General features: G+C 49.5%; 2 protein-coding genes across 4 annotated transcripts in view; one reads left to right on the top strand and one right to left on the bottom strand.

The window, feature by feature from the left end:
* Positions 1 to 20,299, top strand: part of HECTD4 (HECT domain E3 ubiquitin protein ligase 4) — a 66,102-nt gene extending 45,803 nt beyond the window's left edge. Inside the window, exons 52-76 of the mRNA XM_031059446.1 lie at positions 1 to 66; positions 693 to 830; positions 939 to 1,075; positions 1,226 to 1,386; positions 1,563 to 1,744; positions 2,125 to 2,330; positions 2,665 to 2,795; positions 2,960 to 3,165; positions 3,973 to 4,152; positions 4,440 to 5,746; positions 7,194 to 7,401; positions 8,007 to 8,230; positions 8,312 to 8,463; positions 8,867 to 8,973; positions 9,770 to 9,893; positions 11,219 to 11,409; positions 11,843 to 11,989; positions 12,900 to 13,019; positions 13,121 to 13,276; positions 14,240 to 14,343; positions 15,107 to 15,328; positions 15,668 to 15,834; positions 16,237 to 16,432; positions 16,692 to 16,914; positions 17,723 to 20,299. The exon at positions 1 to 66 is cut by the window's left edge and continues 1 nt beyond it. Coding sequence (XP_030915306.1) covers positions 1 to 66; positions 693 to 830; positions 939 to 1,075; positions 1,226 to 1,386; positions 1,563 to 1,744; positions 2,125 to 2,330; positions 2,665 to 2,795; positions 2,960 to 3,165; positions 3,973 to 4,152; positions 4,440 to 5,746; positions 7,194 to 7,401; positions 8,007 to 8,230; positions 8,312 to 8,463; positions 8,867 to 8,973; positions 9,770 to 9,893; positions 11,219 to 11,409; positions 11,843 to 11,989; positions 12,900 to 13,019; positions 13,121 to 13,276; positions 14,240 to 14,343; positions 15,107 to 15,328; positions 15,668 to 15,834; positions 16,237 to 16,432; positions 16,692 to 16,914; positions 17,723 to 17,859 — 5,192 coding nt within the window. The 3' untranslated portion in view covers positions 17,860 to 20,299. The remainder of the gene's footprint in view (positions 67 to 692; positions 831 to 938; positions 1,076 to 1,225; positions 1,387 to 1,562; positions 1,745 to 2,124; positions 2,331 to 2,664; positions 2,796 to 2,959; positions 3,166 to 3,972; positions 4,153 to 4,439; positions 5,747 to 7,193; positions 7,402 to 8,006; positions 8,231 to 8,311; positions 8,464 to 8,866; positions 8,974 to 9,769; positions 9,894 to 11,218; positions 11,410 to 11,842; positions 11,990 to 12,899; positions 13,020 to 13,120; positions 13,277 to 14,239; positions 14,344 to 15,106; positions 15,329 to 15,667; positions 15,835 to 16,236; positions 16,433 to 16,691; positions 16,915 to 17,722) is intronic.
* Positions 20,300 to 20,758: 459 nt separating this feature from the next.
* The window catches only part of TRAFD1 (TRAF-type zinc finger domain containing 1), a 7,437-nt gene continuing 4,117 nt past the window's right edge, over positions 20,759 to 24,078 (bottom strand). Inside the window, exons 7-12 of one of the 3 annotated variants that reach the window (XM_031059518.1) lie at positions 24,052 to 24,078; positions 23,647 to 23,862; positions 22,692 to 22,815; positions 22,178 to 22,496; positions 21,699 to 21,774; positions 20,759 to 21,582 (exon numbers count right to left, since the gene is read on the bottom strand). In XM_031059518.1, the coding sequence (XP_030915378.1) occupies positions 21,541 to 21,582; positions 21,699 to 21,774; positions 22,178 to 22,496; positions 22,692 to 22,815; positions 23,647 to 23,862; positions 24,052 to 24,078 (804 nt within the window). In that variant the 3' untranslated portion in view covers positions 20,759 to 21,540. Of the gene's footprint in view, positions 21,583 to 21,698; positions 21,775 to 22,177; positions 22,497 to 22,691; positions 22,816 to 23,646; positions 23,868 to 24,051 lie in introns of all 3 variants that reach the window. The other 2 variants (XM_031059517.1, XM_031059519.1) reach the window with 2 other exon arrangements.

The following is a 24,078-nucleotide window of genomic DNA, read 5'->3' as shown; positions in this document are numbered from 1 at the left end:
GAAGATTCCGTAATGAGGCTGAGAGGAAGTCTGGGCTGGATCAGATTAAAGGAGCTTTACAGTTAGGTATGTATTTATTTCCATGCATATTGTTTTCTGTGATGTGCAGGAAGTCTGAGAGAGCAGCTGTGTTTCTTTCATATTTTACTGTATTCAGGAGTGGAAAACTTTAAAAAAAATCACTTGCTGTTTTCCTCCAGTGCTTAGAGTTTGGTTTGTGCTCATGCTTTTTCTTTAACACTTGTACTGCGTTTGACTATTTAGATAGAGAAAATGGTTTCAGAAATAGTGACAGAATTCATTGTGATGTGGATACAGAAACATCCTGGAGTAATAGCTAGGGAAGAAACTATATCTGTGCATTTTCTGTCTGTGACTATCGAGGCAAAACTTCTTAGATTTAAGTAATAATAAGGAGATACTTGGGAGTTTTGTAGAATTCAGCTCTGGCAGGACAATGTGTTTGTGGGAAAGTCACAATCAGAGCAAGGTAGGAATTCTGAACTCCCATGAGAAGCTCAGGGAAAGCTTCCTCAGGAAAACTCCCAATTTCCATCCTTCAGCCTGAGAGAGTATTTAAGTACTTGGAAAACTCACCTGCTTGGGATATTAATGAGAATAAGAACTTATTTCAAGGGAAAAGGGAGGGAAATGGCTGAGGGGAGTAATTTGCACTCCTTCCTATCTTTCAGGAATGGTTGATATAGCAAGACAAACTGTGGAATTCCTGTATGAGGAAAATGGAGGCATCCCAAGGGATCTCTACCTTCCCACCATCGAGGATATCAAAGATGAAGCAAACAAATTCACAATTGATAAAGTACGGAAAGGTAAGGGCAGCACAGCGGATCCTGAGGGGTAGAGAAAAGCTCAGGGGTTTTTGGGATCTAATTGTCACCTGAGGAAAACACCTTCAAAGTGGTGTCCCTTTCTGCCAGGTCTCACCGTGGTGACTCGCTCTCCTGACAGCAACAACGTCACCAGCAGTGCTGTAGGAACAGCTCTGCCCAAATTTGCCATTCGGGGCATGCTGAAGACATTTGGTCTTCATGGGGTTGTCCTGGATGTGGACTCGGTGAGTAAAGACACTCTGGGAGGACTTTTAATGATCAGCATCACACAGCTGGGAGTAAAAACTGCTCAGGATGCTGGATTGGGGCTCTCTTGGAAGTAAAAACTTGGTTTAATTATTGTGTTACTGACAGTGCTGGGTTTGGTGTTGCAGGTGAATGAGCTGGTCCAAGTGGAGACCTACCTGAGGAGTGAGGGGGTCCTGGTGAGGTACTGGTATCCCATTGACATGTTGGAAAGGCCACCTGCAGGGTACAGGAGGACTGCAACCAATGGATTGGTCACCCTGGATAACACCAACATCCAAATTCACAGGTGAAAAAAGAGGTGTAGTTACAATTATTACCTGAATTTGAATTAGCTGAATTAGCTGAAGAGCATTTCCTGTAGTACAGTTACCTGCTACAGCTTTGTTCTAACATGTACAAACTTTTGAATTTTATTTTCATGGCTGGATTTAATGTTAAGGAATTAATGTTTGTGTTCCCTAGGGAGCTGTTGAGGAGTGAAGCTGCCCTGGCCAAGCTCTACTGTCGCATGGCTCTGCTCAATATTTTTGCTCCCAAATCTCCCCACATGTTCACCCGGCTGTTCCACATTCCTGCCATCCGGGACATCACCCTGGAGCACCTGCAGCTGCTCTCCAACCAGCTTCTTGCACCACCTCTTCCTGGTAAACACTTGGTTTTGTCCCAGCTCTTCTTTGGTACGGTATTTTCCTGGGGAGAGAAAAATTAATGGATTTGGTATTTCTTTGTTAGCTGGTTAATAATGATGGTATTAAGAATGAGCTGGGGTTATCCCACAGCTCTGTGTTTGCCCTCACCAGGGGCTGGGCTGAGGCTGGAGAGGGGCACAGCTGGCATGAAGAGGCCATCCCAGCCACAGGGCTGGGCCTGGGTGGGTCCTTTCTCCTGCTGACTTTAGGCAAGGAGTTTTCCACTTGAAAACAGAGATTTAGAATCTTTCAGGTGTTTTACAGCTTTTGTTTTCCAAGCTATGTAAACATTTGGAGTGATCTTCAAATTTGTGGTGTTTTCCTTGTTATTCCAGATGGAACCATCAGCTCAAGCTCCATTCTCCTGGCCCAGTCCCTGCAGCACTGCATCCATTCCCAGACCTGTGCTGCCACAGACCTCTTCTACCAGGGCAATTCCCAGGCCATCAGGGAGTGGCTCACTGTGGCCATCACTCGGACACTGCACCAGGGAGAGGAGAGTCTGTTGGACCTCACCAAACAGATCTGCTCCTTCCTGCAGGTAAAAGACTCAATCATGTTTCATGAGTTCCCTTCTCAGGAGCCCTTGTTCTCTATGTGGTTGGAATTTCCATGATGCTGTCCCTCACAGGGAATTGTTTCTCTGGATGGGTTCTGTTATCCTGATGGTAGTGGGCACACTGAAAACAGAAGCAGTAGCAATGCTCTGGATTGAATTAAAATGAAGTGGCCTACCACTGTGTCATAATTTGCAATTAATTAAATACATTGGCTGTATTTCTTTATTTATAGAGTGTATAGAGCAGTCTATAAATAAAAAGGGAGGAGGTTTGCTGCTGGTTTGGGATCTCTCCTGATGAATTGTCCTGTTACAGGCGGCACCAGAACAATTTCCCGCTGAAGAATTCCCAATTTCTGAATCCAAGGTCAACATGGATGTGAATTTTCCTGGGGCTGCCTTTGTGATTGTGTCCTGCAAGGAAAGTCAGTCTGGGTTCCGAAAAGAGTGAGTCCTGGAGAGGGGCATGGCTGGGTTTGAGCCTGGCAACCCTGGGCGTGCAGTTATTGATTTTCTTTCCGTTTTCTCTTCTCCGAGACTTACTCTGAGTGGTGGCTGGGATATTTTCCAGCTGCTTTGAGCCTAACCAAGCTGTGCTGCTGTTTCCCCAGCTCATCCCTCTACAAGGCCCCCTGGGCTCGGGTGCTGGTCTATGGGCTGGGGCACAAGGTGAAGAGGAACGGGCAGCTGAACCTGATCGAGGCCGTGTGCTACCCCCGCGACGCCTCCCCCACCAACACCGGCCTCACGCCGCCCCCCACCACCAACCAGTACCCAGCTGTCATCACCCCCACGGACAGGGTGCACATCAAACTGGGTGAGCACAGCCACTGCACCAGGGAAAAGCCTTCACTGTGCTCTCAGGGCTCAGAGCAGTTTCTTTATGGCTTCTGCAGCACTTCCTGTGTGGTCACCAGTCCTAGCAGCAGATAGGACAGGATTTTTGTACAAGGAATTAATTCTTAACCAAAAAAACCTGGTTTTATAGCCATTGGCAACCATGTGATTCTGATTTTTGTATTCCAGAAGTTCACCCAGCAGTGCATTTGAAATACTTTATTCAAAACACTAATTTCTGCGGTGTTGGTGTTTGAGGAGCTGTTTCAGATAGAAATTTTTTTTTTGCTTTTTTAGGTGTTTGTAGGACCACAGAGTAATACAGCATAGCAATACTTAGGTCACTCCAGCAAGAAGAATCATTAATATTTTTTTACTCTTGCCCAGAGGGAGAGACAGTGGGATTTAGAGCAATGAAGGTGACTGGGTGCAGAGAGTTCTTAAAACTTCCCCTTGGAGAGCCTAAAGTTCTGCTGCTGTTGTTTTCAGTACCCATCAGACAGAAATAAAGGATTTTGGGGGAAGTTCTGTTTGTGTATTTAGATATGTTCAGGCTCAAAATTATTCTGTTTCTTTATGTGAATAAAATGTTCTCTGTACATTTATAATTACAGATTATATTAACTTATCAATATAGAGAAACATTCCTATTTGTTTATTAAAAGGTACTATAGAGAAAATTCTCACTTAACAGAAGTTTAGCCTTGAAAAAATCCTAAATGTTACTGCTTTTACTTTATCAATGCTTAGAATCATGCTAAGGATTTTCTTGGACCTTTTTGCTTAGGAGTGTCTCCTCCTCCTGGAGCTGTACTGGTCTTGCATTCTCTTCCTCTGGAATTCCCCCTGGCAATGGCATTCACAGAACAGCTCTTAACCTGGAAATTAGAAGATGGGGATGGAAAATCTGAAGATGAATTGGATACTATTCCTGCCTCGGTTCTCTTGCAAGTGGTGGAGTTTTTAGGTGAGAATGGAGTATTTCCTTAGTAATAAGTACTGATAATGTGATGGCTCAGGCGGAGAGTTTGGGAAACAAAAACTACAGTTGAAATTTTCTGTGCTCTTCCACTCTAAAGAAATTTTATTCAAGCTCCAGAAACTTTCTGTTGATTTGCAGTTCTTGGAATAACCTTCCTATCTTTCTTATTGCTACCATGACATTGAAATTCACTTTTCTGGTGCTTTTTCAAATGTTACTTTCTGCTGAGAGTGAAACACTGCTGACTGCCATGCCTTGCCTTCCTCACACAGGCAACTTCCTCTGGACAACTGACATGGCAGCATGTGTGAAGGAGTTGATCTTTCACCTCCTGGCTGAGCTGCTTCGCAAAATCCACAACCTGGAGCAGAAGAAGAATCCAGCAGGATTGTCCTCATCCATCGCCCTGCAGCTCAACCCCTGCCTGGCCATGCTCATGGCCCTGCAGTCAGAGCTGCACAAGCTCTACGATGAGGAAACCCAGAACTGGGTGTCTGGGAATGCCTGTGGTGGCTCTGGGGTTGGAGTGGCCGACCAGGGGAGATTCTCCACGTACTTCCATGCCCTGATGGAAGTGTGCCTGGCTGTGGCAGAAGTCACCTTGCCCATCAACATGAGCGTGACGGCCAATGTGATCTCATCCACCAGTGCCCCAAATCTTAGTGACTCCTCCTCCTCGTCCTCATCTTCACCAGGGCAGACACCACAGAGCCCGAGCTTGCTGTCCAAGAGGAAAAAAGTCAAAATGAAGCGGGAAAAAACCTCATCTTCAGGGAAAAGGGCTTCATCCAGGGCAGCCGAGACGGACGCGGCGCTGCTCAGCATCGGGGGCAGCAAGCCTGAGGACATGCTGTGGTTCCACAGAGCTCTGACCCTGCTGATAATCCTCAGGCACCTGACAAAGAAGGACCCCCAGGGGCTGGGTGTGACCAACGATGCCGTGGCTGATGCCTGCCAGGCCCTGGTGGGACCCACGGCCCACAGCCGCCTGCTCGTCATCTCCGGCATCCCCACGCACCTGGAGGAGGGCACCGTCAGGAACGCCATCAGGAAAGCCTGCAATGCCCACGGAGGGGTCTTCAAGGATGAGATCTACATCCCTCTGCAGGAAGAGGATCCCAAAAAAACCAAGGACAAAGCGGAAGGAGGAGAATGCAGGACGGAGCTGGAAAAGCCGACGGTTTCCAGCAGCGCCGACAGTTTGGACATCAGCAGCTCCAGCAGCGTCACCCCCGCCATGAGCATCAGCGCCTCGGCCTCCACCAGCCAGGCCTCCCTGTGCAGCTCCCAGGGCTTGTCCCGCACCGTCAGCGACATCTCCGGGGACCAGTTCCAGGCAGGGCTGGAGCTGCCCATCCCACCCGGATTGCTGGAGCAGCCGCACGTGGTGTCCAGCCAGGAGAGTTTGGATCTTTCCCACTGCAGCACCGGGAGCTTGGGCAGCCTGGGCAGCCTCGGGGAGCCCCTGGACAATGTGGAGACGGCGTCGGTGTCGGACGTGGGCTCCATGTACACGGTGACATCTCTGGACAATCAGCCGCTGCTGGCACGGCCCATCAAGGGCTTTGCTGTGGTGGAGGTAACAGAGAGGGGCCTCTGCAGCCAGGGCTTTTGGGGGATGGGATCTCACTCTAGGAACTGGCTTTTTCTATGCTAAATGTTTGTCTAAGAGCATGGGAGACTGGGAGTTCTCAGCCATCCTGTCCAAGCCAAGGAGCACAGAATTCCCTTCTCCACATTCCCAGTCTTGGGAACAATCCCTGTCTCTCAAAGGACAGAGGGGACCCAGTAGTGGAGTGATCAGCAGCAAGTGGCGAACAGAAGGAAGTAGGGAAGAACTCCTGTGTGTTCCAGCTTGTAGAGCTCGTTTTCACAGAGTGCTGCTGAAGCCAAGGCCATAAATGAGCTCTTAAGGGATTAAATTCCTGGAGGATTGGTAGCTGTGGAGTGCAGCAGCCAGTGCAGCTTCTAACTGAGGAAATCTTTAAACTGCTTTGCAGAAGTTGGGGAACATGTCAGGGGAAAGATCAATTCGTTTCCCCTTTCATGTGCCTTTCTATAAGATTTGTTCTGGCCACTGCAGACATGAATTTAGAGATTGGGGCTCTTTTGGTTTAACCCACAATGCAGTTATTTAATGTTTAATCAGTACCTTTTCACCTATTTTGAACCACCTATGGATTTCTCTATGAAACTACTTTAGGAGAGATGATAAATTTTGTTGCTGTCTGGTTCCAGATTAATTTTTAAAAGCATCGTGGGTGCTTGCCATCAGTGCTGGGTCACTCCAGGTGTTCAGCTCTGCACAAGAACCTTCCTCTGCTGCTTCCACAGATGGCCTGCTGGAGATTTATCAGGAGCTTCCAAAAGCACAGCCATTCCTGATAGCCTGGGAATGGAGAGAGATGTTTTTGTATAGTCTGGGATTGTATCAGTTCCTCTTTTAGAAGAAAATCAGCTTATTCACATGAAAACTCTGCAAGTTCCTATTCTTGAGCTGCTAATTGACGTGAAGACATCATTGAAATAAAGGATTAAGTGTGGAGAGAAAGCTGCCAGAGTGTTCACATGGAAACTATTCCAAGTCTGGAGCTGCTCTGATAGTGGTTATTCTGGGAATCAAAGGAAGTTGCTGTTCCCCTTCCCAGTCTGTGCTAATTGAGATTTTTCAGAGTGGAGAATTGAGGCAGGGGCAGCAGAGTTACAGACAGTGCCAGCTTACCTGGCTGACACCTTCAGCTCCTTCCCTGCTGTTCCCAGGGGCTGTCTCCTGCCTGAGAAATGGAACAGCTGGATCAGAGCTGTGCCTGGTTAACTCCCAGCATGAGGATTTCAGTTTTCTCAGAAAGGATCTTTTCTAGGCTGAACCTGAATTTTGGCATCAAATCATTGATGCAGCAGAGAAGAGAAGCAATAATGATTATCAGAATGGGGAGGGGGGTGGAAGCTTAAACCCCAAATTCCTATGAATGGCAGTGAATTTGTTTTCTCAGAATTGCTATAAACTAATTTTATTATTTGTACAGATAAGGTCAAGAGCTAAAATAGAGAAAATCCGAGCCAGCCTCTTCAACAGCAATGACATCATTGGCTTGTCCAGCCTGGATGGGGAGGATGAGCTCATGGAGATGTCAACTGAAGAGATTTTAACTGTTTCCACTGTAAATCAGAGTTTGTTTGACACCCAGGGGAGCCCAGCACTAGAAGATTATTTCAATGATAAGTCAATAAAAGGTAGGTGGTTTGATGCTGCCAAATCCCTCCTGTGTTCAGCATTTTGGGGGATGAACAGGGCTCAGACTCTCCTTGGTTCAATATAAATCAGGGGTGACAAGAAGCCAGGGAGAAATTCCAAAGCAAGTTTTATCCCTCCAGGGGCTATTTGCAAGCTGAACATTGCTCGCTTGTCCACCCAGCTAATCAAATAAATCATAAATAAATAAACACTCGTTATCAACACAAAAAACTACTGATTAAATTCTTTAGGGACTTTTTTTGAGAAAATAGCCACTGAGATAACTTTTGACTGCTAGTTCAGTTGATGGGTGTTGGTGTCTGCCTGCACAACATCATTTTTATCCTGGTGTGATAAATAAGGTGCTTTTTTCATCCCCTCTACTCCCTCAAGTAATAATTACAGGATGTAGCCAATTCTGTAGTTAATGAGGTACAGAAGGAGCAGGTTTTTCATTGGAAAAGTGATTTTTTTTCCCTTGCAAAAGTGATTTTCCATGTCAAAGCAGAATATTTTATCTGAATGCAAAATCTATTTTCACATTTCAAATTCTAACCAGTTCTCATGGTATGTTGTACCAAATTGTTGGTTTTCTTTTAATTAGGTGAAAAACTGGTCCCAGGTGCTCGGGAAGTTCTCACAGAGATCTTTAAAAGCTGTGTCCATTCGGAACAAATGCTGAGCCTGACCCCAGCCAAGCCCATCAAGGTGGCTGACATTTACCTCAGCAAGGAGCAGATCAATTCCCAAACCCCTGGGAATCTCCTCCACGTCTTCTTCACCAACGTCCGTCCTCCCAAGAAGGTGCTGGAGGACCAGCTCACCCAGGTAGGGCTTTGCCAGCTGTTCTCAGCCTCTTTTGGTGTCACTTGAAAGCCCTGGGTGATGATTCACTTTTTGTCTTGGAAGATTTTAAGGAAATATGGAGTTCCCAAGCCCAAATTTGACAAGAGCAAGTACAACAAGGCGGGCAAGGAGCAGCACCCGGTGAAGGTGGTGAGCACCAAGCGCCCGGTGACCAAACCCCCCACCAAGGAGAAGTCCATGCTCAACAGTGTCAGGTGGGTGTCCTCAGCCCTGTGGCACTTGTGGAATATTGGATTTCAGTGTAGAAATCCAGTTTTTTATCCCCCATCCCTCTGTGCTTCTGTGTATTGGAACAGGGAAACACGTGGTGTTAATGTCAGGGCAGCTCAGATTTCTGGAAATTATTTGGCAAAGTGTTTCTTTTTCCAGAGATTGGGGTGGAGTTGTTGGGATCTATTTATGGAACATTGGAATTGTGTTTATCAGTGTTCTAGCCCAGTGCACTTATTCCAAAACACAGATCAGGTTGGACAGGGTTTGGAGTAATCCATGGCAGGAGTGGGACTGGATGGGCTTTAGGATCCTTCCAAACAATTTTGGGATTCTGTGAACAAATGAAAGAAAACTTTTGATCCTAACACCCACTTTGTCCCTCAGCCGAACAGCCTTAAGTGAGAAGAAACCCACTGTAAAGCCTAAATCTCCTGAGAAGAGCAAACCTGAGGAGAAGGACCCTGAGAAGTCTCCCACTAAGAAACAGGAAGGTGGGAGCTGCAGAGAATTTTTTATAGTTTTATCCTAGAAAAACATTTTTATTGACATGTTTATATGACTTAATGATAGATCTGGTTTGTCTTTATTTCTATCAAGTCTAACTACATTTTTTTAAATTAGTGATTTAAAATGCTGCTTTTATTTGTATCTCTGTGAATCTGGGCCCAGCAGTGTGAGAGCAAACAGTTCTTGCAGCAGAGTGTAGGGCATGTCAATAAACCAGACAGAAAAATTCCTGTGGGATATAGTTCCAAGGCTTTGGTGTAGTGAGGGTTTGGGATATTATGGATTTGAACCAGGTGGGTTTAAATTGTGCTTCTCAATTTATAATGGGAAATTCTTCAGTTAAAAGTGGGAAATTGGATAAAAAAGATGATTGACATAGCTCAGAACTTCTGGAGGAGACAGCACAGCCATGGGGGACAGGGGTTGTGCTCAGAGCTTTAGTCTGGTGGAAGAGTGAACAGACACGAGTTTTGACTGTCCTCTTCCTGGCAGGAAGTGCCAGGTTAGCTGAGAAAAGGGGAATTTCTGCCTCCAGCCAAGTAGGGTTAGAGGGAGGTGTTCCAGAGGAGCAGAGGGGGATTTGAGCCCTTCAGGGGAGTGAGAAGGTGCCATTGGCTGGGGTGGACCTGACCAACGTGTGATAGATGGAACTCCCTGGGAAAGGGTCCGTGGTGGGATGGCACAGCAGGAGGAAGCTGGCAGCAGCCACCTCCTTGTCCTGATGGGGTGAGAACTTCATGGCAAGTCATGAATTCTTTGCTGGTCCACGTTTGGTGGCAGTTCCTGAGGAGAAGTACCTGACTCTGGATGGATTTCACCGGTTCGTGGTGGACCGCTCCAAGCAGGACATCCGGAGCGTGTGGAGAGCCATCCTGTCCTGTGGCTACGACCTGCACTTTGAGAGGTACAGCTTGCAAACCTCTCTGAGGAGGTGATACTCCCTGTGCTCACTTTAAAACACTTGATCCCAAGTGTTCCTAGTCCAGGATGATTTAACACTTCCACCCATGGCTTCAAGGCCTGTAGGGGAATCAGTTATTTCCTCAAAATACATTTTGAAAGTCACTTGCTGTCCAAATGCAGGTCCTGATTTCTTGTGCACAGCATGGCCGACAAAATCAGATGCCACATTGTCTTTAGAACTTCCAAGCTGTATAATAAGTTTCCTGAAGGGAACTGTAACTCCTCTGGTTTCCTCCCCCAGCCAGTGCACTGGGTCATTGTTTAACTGGCAGGATTGTTACTGGGTCAGAAACGCTTTAGAAGAGGGAACTGTTAAACTTCTTAATATTATAGAGGAAGAAAGTCCTTTAAATGAATTCTCCTTATCTGCCTGTGTCAGGCCATAGGCTAATTGCCCCTTATCATCTCCAGAGGAGATAGTGCACTAGAAGTGCTTAATAGGCAGTGCCTTTATGCCTAATTATTTAATCCCAGTGAGAAGTGGCTGATGAATCAGCTCTTGGCCTCACACTGGGATTCTTGTCATGAAACAGCTCTGCTCAAGGAAAGGGGAGTGAAGAGCAGGGCACCAGCTTCTACTCCAGGTGTGTCGGGATCTCTAGCTGGTCAGAGTGACCCCAAGAAAAGTTGGAAAGTCCCTTTTCCCAGCCCGACGCTTGAAGAAGGAGTCAGGGCTCTTCATTTCTTGGTCTCAAGGTTGTTTATTGTATCTTATCTATAAAATTCTTTCTCCTGTCCAGCTGAGGTCTGTTCAGCAAGACAGTCCAGGCACTCTGCCTGCCCTCAGGGCGGTGTTATGTCTTTATACTAAAAACTGTGTATACAATGTTTACAATGACTTCCCAATACCTATCACCTATGTTAGACAGTGAGCTTCTACTCTAAACCAATCCCAAAGTGCCAACATCACAGCAGAAGATGGAGGCCAAGAAGAAGAAAAGCTGGACATGCCTAGATCCCTCCATCTTGCCCCCTGAATCCCCATTCTAAAAACCCCAAAATCTACTTTTTCACCTTGTGATAAATTCACTATCATTCTACTTAATTTGTCATGGCTTGCAGATCTTCATCTAAGGCTGGTAACTTGCTCCACGGGTCATAATCAAAACCACAGAGGCATTTTGGGCTCTGTGCCAGGGTCTCTGAGAGCCCTGGCAGGGGTCTTGGCTACTCAGGACAGCCAGAGGAATGACCCAGGTGTAGTTGTACTCCAGGTGTGGTTGTCCAGCGCCCTGTGAGTGAGCAGCTGTGCCCTGTCCCCTCCAGGTGTGCCTGCATCGACGCCCGGCACGCGCAGAAGGCGTCGCGCAAGTGGAGCCTGGAGATGGACGTGGCGCTGGTGCAGTACATCAACCGCCTGTGCCGCCACCTGGCCATCACCCCCGCTCGCCTGCACCCCCACGAGGTGTACCTGGACCCAGCTGATGCAGCAGACCCCAGGATTTCCTGTCTCCTGAGTATGTGTGGGTAGTTGGCATAGAGGGTTTCTTCGGGGGAAGAGTTGGGAGCGCTCCTGGTGTTCCTTTGGAGGTTGGGGGCTTGGTGGGATGAGGGGAGTGCTGGGTTTGGATCTTCTGTCTCCTTGGGTGGAGCAGGAAATACGTGGTGGGTTCAGCTTGCAGGGGAAGGAAGGCTGAATTTCCACAGATTTTAGTCACTTAAACCCTATTCTAAGCACTTTAGGAGGAAAATTCAGTGATAATGGGAGATTTTGGACTCACACCCAGAGACTGGAGATCCAGGAAGGAACATCAGGGATGCTGTTCCTCCATCATCAGCACAGGGATCAGAGGGGCTGCTTTGTGTGGTTCCTGGACCAAAACTGCTGGGGTTTGCAGGAGGGGGAACAGGGATCTGTTCCTGTCCCTGACTGGGAGTTTCCCCGTGCAGATGTCCCTGTGGAGAGCCTGAGGCTGCGCTTTGCCCTGCTGCAGTCCCTCAACACCACCCTGGAGACCTTCTTCCTGCCCCTGGTGGAGCTGCGCCAGAGCGAGATGTACGGGAACAGCATCGCTGCCCTGCTGCAGGAGGCCAAAGGTCAGCTGGGCACTGGCCACGGGGCACTGACCACAGGGCACTGCTGAGGGCACTTCTCTCTTGATTTGCTTTTAAAGAACAGGGGGATTATCCTCGTGACACCACAACCGCAGAGGAAGTTGTTCCATCTTCTGTGTCTGTGGGTCTTTATCCTCTTGGGAGTATCGAGAAATCAAAGCTTTGTTAGTTAACAAGCAGGTCAGATGAAAGTCTCAGGACTTTGCTGTTTGAGCATTTTCTTGCTCTTGCTAATGCTACAAAGTGTATCAGAGTATTTTTACAACTTTCATTAGACACGAAAAAACCCCAAGATTTGGGGCATTACATTGCCCAGTTTTGGTTTCTGAAGAAGATACAGAATTCACCAGAGGTGTCAGTGTGTGAAAGGAGGTTTTTGTATTGGCCCAGCTGGAGAAAAGCACTCCTGAACCAGTGTGGGGGAGTGAGGAATGTTCAGAGATTTCTCTTCACAGAGATATGAGGTATTAAATATATTTTTGGGGCAGTGTCACAGCCCTATTTTTTATCATTTCTTGCCTGTAGCTTTACTGTCAAAACATCTCAGACTGCTGAAATCTCTTTGGCAAAATGTTCCTATTTACAGGGATTGTGATGGAGTTGCTGGGATCTAATTATAGAACATTGGAATTGTGTTCATCAGTATTTCATCTCAGTGCACTTATTCCAAAACATATGAGGAGCAAATAGATGGGACTTGGAGAAACCTGGACTATGGAAGGTGTCCCTGGTGGAACTGGATGAGTGGAATCATGGAAATGATACTGTGAAATATTGTTCTAAAAATTTTTAGATTAGCCAGGTCTTAGAAGGGGAAATTTTTATTCTACCATTGTCCACTGGAGAATTTCAGGGGTAGGTTAACTCTGCTGAAATGTGTTTGTTTCTTCAGGTTTAATCTTTTATGACACAAAAGTCACTGTCATGAACAGAGTGCTCAATGCCACTGTCCAAAGAACCGCTGACCACGCAGCCCCAGAAATCACCCTGGATCCCCTGGAGATCGTTGGAGGTACAGCAAGCACCGATCCTTTCCAACAGCTCAGAGCTGCTTTTCCCCCAGCTCAGCTGATTTGTGAGGCTGGGGGTTCACTTTCCCTTTGTGTTGGACAGGGGAGATCCGTTCCTCGGAGAATTCCTACTTCTGCCAGGCCGCCCGGCAGCTGGGCTGCGTCCCCTCGTCCCAGCTCTGCGTCAAACTGGCCAGCGGGGGTGACCCCACCTACGCCTTCAACATCCGCTTCACCGGGGAGGAGGTGCACGGCACCAGTGAGTGCAGGGCAGGGGACAGGAGGGACGGGGAGACAGGGCACCAGGGAGTGGGGACAGGGTGTCCATGGCACCAGGGAGGGGGGACATGGGGATCCATGACACCAAGAAGTGGGGATGGGAGTGCCATGGCACCTGGGAGTAGGGACAGGGCACCAGGGGGTGGGAGCAGAGGCTCCATGGCACCAAGCACCAGGGACAGAGCTCCATGGCACCCAGGAGTAGGGACAGCAGGTCCGTGGCACCAGGGAGTGGGGACAGGGGCAGCCTCAGTGGCATCCCCCAGGGACAGCCCAGCTCTTCAACACAACCCACCTTGTGTGGACTTCAAGGAGCAGCATTCCCTTGTGGGTGGAAAAGAATGGGATCCCCCTGGAATGTTTGCACCTCAGTGTTTGCACCAGGAGGAGATTGGGTTTGACCATGGGCTGAGGGCATTCAGTTTTGCAGAGCTGTTCCATGGGGTATTTATTGAGGCAGATCCCAAAGAGCAAAGGGATCCCTGCTCTCCAAATCCACGTGGGCTGTACTGGTCCTTGGTGGAGATCCATGGGGGAATGTGGAGCCAGAGAGCCAGAACACACTTCTGACATCACCAGCTCCTGTCACCTGTCTGAGGTGTAAAGGAAGTGAGTGCACAGCTATGAGCTGAGCCAAGGCTCCATGGAATCTTCTCCTGAGCGGAATTATTGTCTTCTGAAGGGCTGTGGTGGTACTGACAGTGTTCATGAGGAGATAAATGTTGTGGCTGTGGCTCAGCAGCTGTGCTGAAGCCTGGAGCATCACCTCCATTGTTGTAGGACAGTCTCATCCATCTCCTAATCCAGCACCAAATCCCATTTGCAGGCCAGCTGGTGGAACAAATATTTCTGCTGTTCTTGGAGTGCTGGAAAGCAAAGCAGCATTTAGGAATTCAGCAGGAACAAAGGAATATTCTCACTGTTTTCCCTCTCTCTTTTGCAGGTGGATCTTTCCGTCACTTCCTTTGGCAAGTGTGTAAAGAGCTCCAGAGCTCCTCCCTCTCCCTGCTCCTGCTGTGCCCCAGCTCTGCTGTCAATAAGAACAAGGTGTGAGATCCCAGTGTCAAAAATGAGGGATTTTTTCTCTTTTTGAATGTTGGGTTAGAACAGGAGTGGCACACATTTAGTCAGAGGTGCAGAGAGAGGTCTCAGATCCATGAAACCAAGCAGATCCCATATCCTGGGAGAACTGGGAGTTGGTGATCCCATGGTGCACCTCTGTGTGCAGCAAAATGGAACAGAATTTTTATTCTGTGGCCTTACTCCAGGAGTGTCACCAGAAAGGTCTGTCACCTTGCCAGGAGAATAAGATGCTCCATCCATGGTATTTAGTGTCTCACTTTGTGCAGTAGCTGTTCTCTAGAAACAAGATAAAGCTGGTCCAAAGAATTCTCAGTAATTCCTTCCTGGGAATATTTTTAGGGTAAGAAACAGCTCAGTTCCCTCAGCTTAAGACCAGCTGTGTAGCAAACCTGGCTCTGCAAATCCTGGCTCAGAAACATCCCACAACTGAAAGACTGGGATATCAAACTGATGTAACAAGTTCAGAAAATGCTGTGAGTGTTGATCAACAGCTTGGCAAAATAGGAACAAACCAAAATGGGGTTGGTTGGATCAGGAAGTGATAAGATAAGGTGCTAGCAGTGTGTAAAATGCAGGGACTCCTGCTGTGCTGGAGCAGATCCTTTGATATCCAACTCTACATTTCCTGACTGGAGCAGGATGGATGCACTGGCACAGCCTGCTCACAGCAGCCCCTCAGGCTGTGGGCAGCTGCTCAGTGCTGCTCTGGGTGCTGTTTCCTCCACAGGGGAAGTACATCCTGACCCCCAGCCCCATCACCTATGCTGAGGAGCAGCTGTTCCATTTCTTCGGGCAGCTCCTGGGCATCGCCATCCGAGCCGATGTTCCTCTGCCCCTGGACCTCCTGCCCTCCTTCTGGAAGACCTTGGTGGGAGAGCCCCTGGATCCCGACGTGGATCTGCAGGAAGCTGACATCCTCACCTACAACTACGTCAAAAAGTTTGAAAATGTAGGTTCCTTTTCCCTCTTCCCTCCTTTTCCTCGGGATTCCCCCATGGCACAAATGTGCCTGCCCTCACTGGTGGCTGCCAGGTGGTTTTTGTGGAAGCAGGGTTGGGAGTTGGGTTGATTCCTCTTGGATGCAGGATTTCACATCCTGTTGCCTTGGAGAAGTTCCCCACACTCCCAGGCATGGTGGAATTCCGGCTTCTGAAATATTGGAATTGCTAAACCAGGCCAGAACCCCCAAAGCAGAATTTTGCTGTTGGAGTGAGTCCCCATTGTGGGAATACCTGTGACAAGGCACTGCCATGCTGGTGACCAGGTCCTTGTCCTTGTTCTGTGACAGATCAGTGACGAGACAGAGCTGGAAGCTCTGTGTGCCGAAATCGCCTCCCAGCACCTGGCCATGGAGAGCCCTGACTGCCCCAACAAACCCTGCTGCAAATTCACCTACCTGAGCCTCACTGGGGAGGAGGTGGAGCTGTGCCCCAGGGGCAGGCACATCCCTGTGGGGTAAGGAGCAGCCTTCCAGGCAGGATGTGGCACAGAAGATCTCTGGAATTGTTCTCCAAGCACAGCCTCTCCAGAGGTGCTTTTGTAACAAGTTGGAATGATCTGGGAAAGCTTTGCTTTGTGGGAAATTGGCAGAACTTGGGATCAGTGGTGCTGTTTGGCTCTGTAAGGGACAGAGGAGCAGGGCTGGTCCCAGTTGTGAGGGATGGGCAGGTGGGAGGGGAGGAGGAAGTGGAGGACAGCAGAATTAACTGGGAAGCATCGGAATGCCAAGTATGTATTGCTAATTCGAGATTGTTCCAGATCAGGATCTCTCCATAAAACCCTTCCCTGTGTAGCAGAGGTGGGGCTCGAGGGCTCTCCCAGGAGTTCCTCCCTTAGCCCAAGTCTCTGCCCCTGCAGGTGGGAGAACAAGGACGTGTACGCGGCTGCCATCCGGAGCCTGCGGATGCGGGAGCTGCAGACCCCGGAGTGCATGACAGCAGTGAGGGCAGGGCTGGGCTCCATCATCCCCCTGCAGCTCCTGACCACGCTCACCCCCCTGGAGATGGAGCTGAGGACCTGTGGCCTTCCCTACATCAACCTGGAATTCCTCAAGGTGCTTTGGCCACACTCTTGTGGCACACAGAGGGGGATCCTCCCGGGGAAGGTGGGAGGGGAGAATCTTCTGGTTTTGGTTCCTCAGCCAGGACATCCTTGGGGAGCTGCTTTGCCCCCAGGGAAGTTTATTAAGATTTCATTTGATTCAGGAAATAGTAGGGTGGGGTTTGTGCAGAGAGGAGTAAGAGTTTGAACTGGGGAAATTTCCTGAAGGGAGAGGGGTGAGCAGCAGTGGACATGTGTCCCTGTCCCCTCAGGCACACACCATGTACCAGGTGGGACTGATGGAGACCGACCAGCACATCGAGTTCTTCTGGAGCGCCCTGGAGATGTTCACGCAGGAGGAGCTCTGCAAGTTCATCAAGTTTGCCTGTAACCAGGAGAGGATCCCCTTCACCTGTCCCTGCAAGGACGGCGGCCCTGACACCGCCCACGTCCCCCCCTACCCCATGAAAATCGCCCCCCCCGACGGCGCCGCAGGTACGGAACCCAGGGAAAGGAGGGAAAGGAGCTGCTGCTGCTCCCAGCTCTGTGCCCCCCTTTAATGAACAGTGAAAAAGGAGGGGCAGGTGGTTATGGGGGTAAATCAGGAGAGAATTGGGGTTCAAATGATGTAAAGCTAAAATTTCACATAGAAATTGAACTGCGTCCAGTGGGGAGTTCCCTGACCATGGTGGGAGGGTGGAACTGGATGAACTTTAAGGTCCCTTCCAACCCAAACTGTTCTGGGATTCCACCATTAAAACTCTGCCCTGTAGAGATGCAGAGACACTTTGCTATTTATCTGAAATTAAACTATTGGGAAAATACTGGCATGAGGCCTGATGGGAGAATCACAGAAACATTTATGATTCAAAAGCTCCCCAAGAGGCAGGGATAGGATTTTTTCACAGGGGTCTTAGGATGAGGGAAGAGATGAGGATCTGACTCCATGTTTCAGAAGGCTTGATTTGTTATTTTATGATATATGTTATATTAAAACTATACTAAAAGAATAGAAGAAAGGATTTCATCAGAAGGCTAGCTAAGAATAGAAAAAGAAAGAATAATAACAAAGGCTCTGTCCAAGCCAGCTGACTGTGATTGGCCATTAATTAGAAACAACCACATGAGACCAATCACAGATGCACCTGTTGCATTCCACAGCAGCAGATAACCATTGTTTACATTTTGCTCTTGAGGCCTCTCAGCTTCTCAGGAGGAAAAATCCTAAGGAAAGCATTTTTCATACAAGATGTCTGTGCCAGCGTTGGGCTGGGTGTAACCCCTGGCGGTGGCTGTCGTGCAGGTTCCCCGGATTCGCGGTACATCCGAGTGGAGACGTGCATGTTCATGATCAAGCTGCCCCAGTACTCCTCGCTGGACATCATGCTGGAGAAGCTGCGCTACGCCATCCACTACCGCGAGGACCCGCTCAGCGGCTGAGCACGAGCAGGGAATGCCTGGAGGTGACTCCGTGACTCTGCCCAGTGGAACCCCTTCAGTTCCCATCCAGCACCTCCCCTGGGATGAGCTGGGGGTTAATTTATTTCCTGAACCTTCGTTCCCATTACAGTAATTCCCGGAAGACTTCCATTTTGTATTCGTAGACTTTGTGGTGGACTGGTTCTTTTGCTGCCTTGTTTGTGGAATATTTGTAGGATAGTTTAGTAAAGACCGGTTTGTGTATAATTTAATTTGGGGGAAAAAACCTTTCCACCTGTACATTTCTAATTTTGTAATCCACAATGATCTGCCCCGTGCAAACACCACTGGCAGGGAGGGCATTCCGAGGCCGGGAGCCCTCGGAGGGGAAGGCTCATGGATCGCTCTCCCTGAGAGGTTTTTGAGTACAAAAATGCCAGGTTTGGCTGTGGGGAGGGAATCGCTGCATAGGCATGATTTGTGGCACTTGCTCGAGGTTTGAAGCAGAACTTTGCTGCCAAACTGCTTTTCCACCTTTCCACCACTTTCCTTGAAATTTTTCTAAACTCTGACCAAGCACATGGGGGCTGCCACAGGGAACTGGGGGGTTCAGCTCAACACTTTTGGGAAAATTTCCAATAGAACAGTGAAAGGGTTGTGATTCCATTGGGTTCCTGCCCTAGATGTTCTTGAATGTCTGTTTTGCTTAGCAACAAAATAATTTATTGTAATTAAAATACGAGCAGAACAAAACAGCTTCTCTCCAAAGGGTGTAAGGTACCACAGTCCATCCCAAAAATCCGGGACTTTATCCCATTTCCCAGCGAGCTCTCAGAACAACCAGGGGGTGCTCAAACACCTGGAACTCGGTTTTGTACTCAAAAATCTTTGATCCAAGAGCAAATTATCCTAAAAACCTCTGACACCCGGCAGAAGGACGAAGCTCCTGTTCTCTGTGGAAAGCTGGGAGGCAGCTGAGGAGCAGGAACAACTCCACCTTTCCCTGGTGTTCTGTGGAATGTTCTGGATGGTTCAGAGCAGCCCCTCCACAGGTGTCTCATCCCTCAGCAGGATTTCTGGGACACTCCAGCTCTGCTGATCCCTCGGATCCTGAGTTCTGAGGAAGAGACCATCCCGGAATCCGTCGGTGCTGTCCGTGAGCCGAGTGCCGGCGTGGAGCCGCCCGGGAGGCTCTGGCTGAGGTGACCGAAGCTCCAGCTCGGTGTCCCCTGGCTCCAGAACAGCTCCTGGGAATCCCAGATGTATTTATTGTACATTATTGTGAATAGTGGGAATGCTGAGTGCGTGGGATGCGGGAGAGGCACTGTGAGTTCGGGATGGGTGTCCTTGTTCTTCCGTGAGCGAGTGGGAATGGGAATGTGTGTGCAGCACTCGTAGGTAGTCGTCGGCATCCGGAGTCTCCCAAGCCCGTGGTTAGGAAGCTGTTACCCTCCACAATGCATATTGCCCTGTCCAGGGAACAGATCCGTGTAGGAAGAATATTTACTCTTGAATCTCGTCCATTTCCTGGTAGAAGCATTTATGTAGCTCAGAAACCACTCGGAGCAAGCGGGAACACCTGGAGTTTACAAAGACCAAGGGAAAAGGAAGCCGAAGGGGCGGCTCGGAGCCGGTTTGTTCCCAGACAGGAAAGGTGGGGAGCACTGGCTGGATTCCATGGCAGAGCTGTGGCCCTGGGCTGGGCTCTCCCTGGGCTTTCTTGGGGTCCAACCCCAAAATGCTGAGGGGCCATCCCGGAGGGCTCCGTGTGCCAGCGGTTCCCAAGGCTCCAGTTCCAACTGTGAGTAAGAAACTGCTGCTGCTGTGTGTGTGCTCCTTGGGGAAGCACATCCGAGTGGAGCACACCTGCACCTGGCCCCGGGCGTGTGCTGGAACGTTACTTGATCCGTATTTATTACAGTTAATTATTTATGATTACAAATAACGAACTTCTCGTCGCTGCCGTTTGCACCTGGGGGTGTAAATGAAGCTTCTTCTACAGGACAAATGTCGCACCAATAACCAACTTCCATCGACTTTGGTTTGTTCTGGAGAACAGGATGAGCCCCACAAGTGGAATTGTGGGAGTTTTTTGGTTTTTTTTTTTTTTTAAATTCCATGCTCCTGGGAAGGAAGTGCTGCAGCACCTCAGCTGTGGCTCAAATGGCCTTTTAATTAAAGCTTTTCTAATCATCCTTAATTCCTCGTGCTTTAAATGAACTTGACATTGTCTGTACTAGGCTTGTTTGTCGAAGCAAAGATTGGTTTGTGATGATGATTATTATTTTTTTTAATATATATTCATTCAGAATGTAAAATTATACTAAACAATGGAAAAACTCTGGAGCTGGGTATTAGTTCTAGCTTGGTGTGTGTCCATCTCGGTTCCATACACGGCATTAACCTGTAAGTGCTCTTGGCCATCGAGTGTACACCTGCATAAAGGAGATTCTTAACATCCCTGGAGGTGTTTGTGTCCTTCTTTGGGGTGCAGGGAATGGGATCTGCTGCTGGAGCTGCCTGAGGCACAGGAGGAGAAGGGGCAGAAAGGGAACTGCAGCTTCTCTGTTGGAATCCCACTTCTGTGGGATCTCTGTGTGTACTCGGAGCAGGATGGAGGTCAGGATTCTGTACCAAAGGGAAGCAGGGCCACTGCTGGGGTTGTTCCTCTGGGATGTTCCTTGTGCCTGAGGCACAGCACAGGCTCTGCTACCTCAGTCATTAATTATTTGTCATACTTAATGATTCCTGACCCACAGCATCCCGTTATCCATCCCAAATGTCAGGGACCAGCTCCCATTCCCTGATCGTCCCACAGCCTTTCTCCCCAGCAATGGGAAGAGCAGAGGTTTGGTGTCCCCCTGTTTTTAAATACTTTTATTCTTCTTTTCTTGTCTAAATAAGCACATTTGGTGGGAGCATCTGTAAAATGTCTTTATTTTAGGAGGAAGTTCCCTTCAGCCTTCGTGGGATGGAGCTGGCACCTGAGGCCAGGCCTGGGTAAGGACCCTGCCCCAGGGGTGGTTAATTAGCCCTGCCAGTGCCATCTGCTGCACCTCCTTCATTAGGCTGCTGCTCACGGGTGTTATCCAGGCTCTGCTCCACTTCCCAAAGTCCCAGGGATTCCAACAGTAACAGAACCCAGGGCAGGGAATAACGGCAGGAATGGATCCTCAGCAGGGGCTGTGGTCCCGTGTCACCCCAGGGGACAGATGGCACTGCACAACGGTTGGGGACAGCATCAGAGAAATTTTATTCCAAGAAACTTAAAAAGCTTTAAACTTGAAAATGCAGCACTGAGAAGCCTTGGAGCCCCAACCCTCAAGCCTGCTCTGCATGGGACAGGTCTGGAGCACAGATTGCTGCTCCCTGTTGGTGTCACCGGCTGTCCCTGAGTAATCCAGGGCAGGACACACCCAGAGGTCGGGGTGGCACAAATCCCATCCCAGGATGGCACAAGGAGCCCACACGGACACAGAAGTCAGGTGGGGCCCAAGGTAAGACTCAATTTGATGCCTTGGGGGTGGTGCTCGAGGTGATCAAAGACATAAAAACCTGAAGTTTGCTCTCACAGATTAAAAATAGAGATTTAGAAAATGGTCACTGCCTAAAAATTGAAGCTGAGTGTCAGAATTTGCTTGCAGGAGTCTGGCAGAGCCCAGGGGCAGGGCCAGGTGCTCCATGTTCTCCACAGGCACTGGCTCACTCCTCTGGGTGTCCGGCTGCTGGGCTCTGGCCTTTTGCCTTATGGGAGGGGGAAAAGAAAAATGCTGTTTTCAAATACGACTGTGTAAGGGAGGGCTGTGAAAAGCAGCTCCTTGTGCTGGCAAAACCCCCAGGAGCTGCCCCTGCAGCCTCACCTTGGAGCTCCTGCGCCGGAGGCCGCTGCGCCCGTCCGACAGCCCCGGGCTCCTTCCTCCTCCTGCGGCGCCGGAGCTGCGGGACAGGGACAGGGACACCCTCAGAGCAGGCAAAGCCACCCGTGCTGGATAAACAGGACAGCACAGCAGGGAGACAGGGAGAGGCCCTTGAGTCTCCTCTGACCTTGGCCCAGATGTTTCAGCAGCAGAATCAACTCCTGTTCAGAGCCCAGGTGAGAGCAGAGCGCTCCCATGGACAGGTAATGAGGCCTTAACCTCCATTTTATCCCAGTGACCACTGGGTCTGTTCTATTTTGAGGTAAAAACCTAAATTTGTTGTTTGAAACTCAGATAAGCAAAAGCCAAATTCAACTGGGTGAATATGAAAGCCTTGGAAAACCCTTTCAGCCACAGGCAAAGCCAAGGGGATCCAGATTTGCAGCATAAGAAGGGGAATGGACCAGAAGGAAAGGCATTACCTTGGCTGGGCTGGAGAAGCTCTGGAGGAGCTGGAAGTGAAGGTTTCTGCCTGGAAGTGCTGAGCAGGCCTTGCCTGGGGTGCTGTCCCAGCTGCAGAGTCACCTCTGTCCTTCCGTGTCCCCTCACTGCCACTGCCCTTCCCAGGCTTGCCCCGCGTGGCCGGAGCGTCACCGGCTCTCCCAGGAGGGGACAACGCCGCGTTCCCAGCCTTGGCCACCTCCGTCCTCAGCCTGGGCCCTGCAGCCAGGCACAGCCCCAGCTTCCCAGAGCCCTCTGCGTGCCAAGGAGAAACATCTCCTGCAGGGACAGGACATGGAGCTGAGCAGGAACAGTAACATCAGCACCAGGAACAACTCCAGTGTCCACCCCAGGAACCCCAAGGACAGAATTCCAGTGATTTAATCCCTCCCTGAACCCAGCCCTAGAGCAGAGGATGAAGATTTCTGAGACAGAGCAGGGTCACAGCATCTCCCCAGGGAGCTCAGGGGAGCTCAGGCTGTGCTCTGCCCACACCTTGGTGCCGGATCCGTCGCCGAGCCGGCTCTGGTGATTCCCGTCTGTCCCCGTGGGGCTGGGCTGGCAGATCCTGAGCTGCAATGTCACCTGTGGGGCTGGCAGGGCGCAGGTCACAGTGGTGCTGCACAGAACACACAGTGCTGGTCAAGTGAAGCTCACTCAGGTGAAAATCCCTGGGAAAACACTGCAGAGCAGCAGCACTTGGGGATGTTAAGGTGAGTAGGGAATTGTGGAATCCCAGAATGGTTTAGAGATCTTAAAGCTCATCCAGTTCCATCCCCCTGTCAGGCTGGACTGGGCTTGGAGCACCCTGGGTTACTGGAAGGTGTCCCTGCCCATGGCACAGGGTGGGATGGGCTTCAACATCCCTTCCAACCCAAACTATTCTGGGATTCTGTGATAAGCTCTGAAGTTTGATCAGATCTCATTCCCAGAACAGATTTTGCTGTCCCCCAGGACAGAACAACCAACCCAACCTCAGCTTCAGCAGCTTGTTGGGACTATGAACCATGACACAGAGAATGGGTGAGCTCAGCGTTCTCCCATCTTGTCTGTAGCAGCAGCAGATTCCAGAGGACTCTTCCCTGGGCATGCCACTCCCAGGCCTGGAGTCTGTTCTCTCCTTCCCCTCCCACCCAGTTTTACCCTTGTGCTCCTCTCTCCCCTCAGCTGACTCATCCAGGGTTCAACTTCATTTTCTGTGTGATTCTGATTGTGCAACTTCAGGCCCTTTTGTTTAGTTTCATTACAAGAGCTTTCAAATTAATCCAGTACTTTTCAGGAGGAGCCTCAGTGTAGCACAACCCTTCACATGAATCCCAGAGCTTTGTGTGGGAAGATCTGAGCCAGGGGCAGCTCCCTGAATTCCTGGAATGTGCCACAAGAGCCCCTGGGACTGGGCCCATCCTCAAACAATGGGATGTGACCCACCAGAACCTGTCCTGTTCAGTACCTGGTGATGAAAGAGAATCTCCTCTTCCAGCTGGATGCCACAGAATTCACATGGAATCATGATGTCTCCTTCTGCCTGCACAGCTTGGGGCTGGGATGAAGGGACAGCCCTGTGGCTGTTGGACCCCCGAGCCTGCAGACCACTGTATTCCCATGGATTTGGAGAAGAACTTCTCTTGCTGAACGAGGCAAAGGCACTTGCTGGGTTACACCCTGTCTGTTACACAAACAACATGGAAAAATCACCTTTCCTGATGAGCAAGGTGGGCATTGAAAACTACTTTCCTTGGCAAAGACCCAAATGCCAGAGTTCTCCCAATATCACCCACACCCTTCCACACCCTCCTCAGTGACAGCCACAGAAAAGTCTCCACAGCAAACCCCAAGACATAAGGAAGTCTCAAACCTGGTGAAGGATCAGATCTTCAGCAGG

The sequence above is a fragment of the Geospiza fortis genome, unplaced genomic scaffold (assembly GCF_000277835.1).
Source record: "Geospiza fortis unplaced genomic scaffold, GeoFor_1.0 scaffold145, whole genome shotgun sequence".
NCBI classification, from domain to species: Eukaryota; Metazoa; Chordata; class Aves; order Passeriformes; family Thraupidae; genus Geospiza; species Geospiza fortis.
The sequence above is the reverse complement of the archived record's forward strand: the minus strand, read 5'-3'. Positions and strand labels throughout refer to the sequence as shown.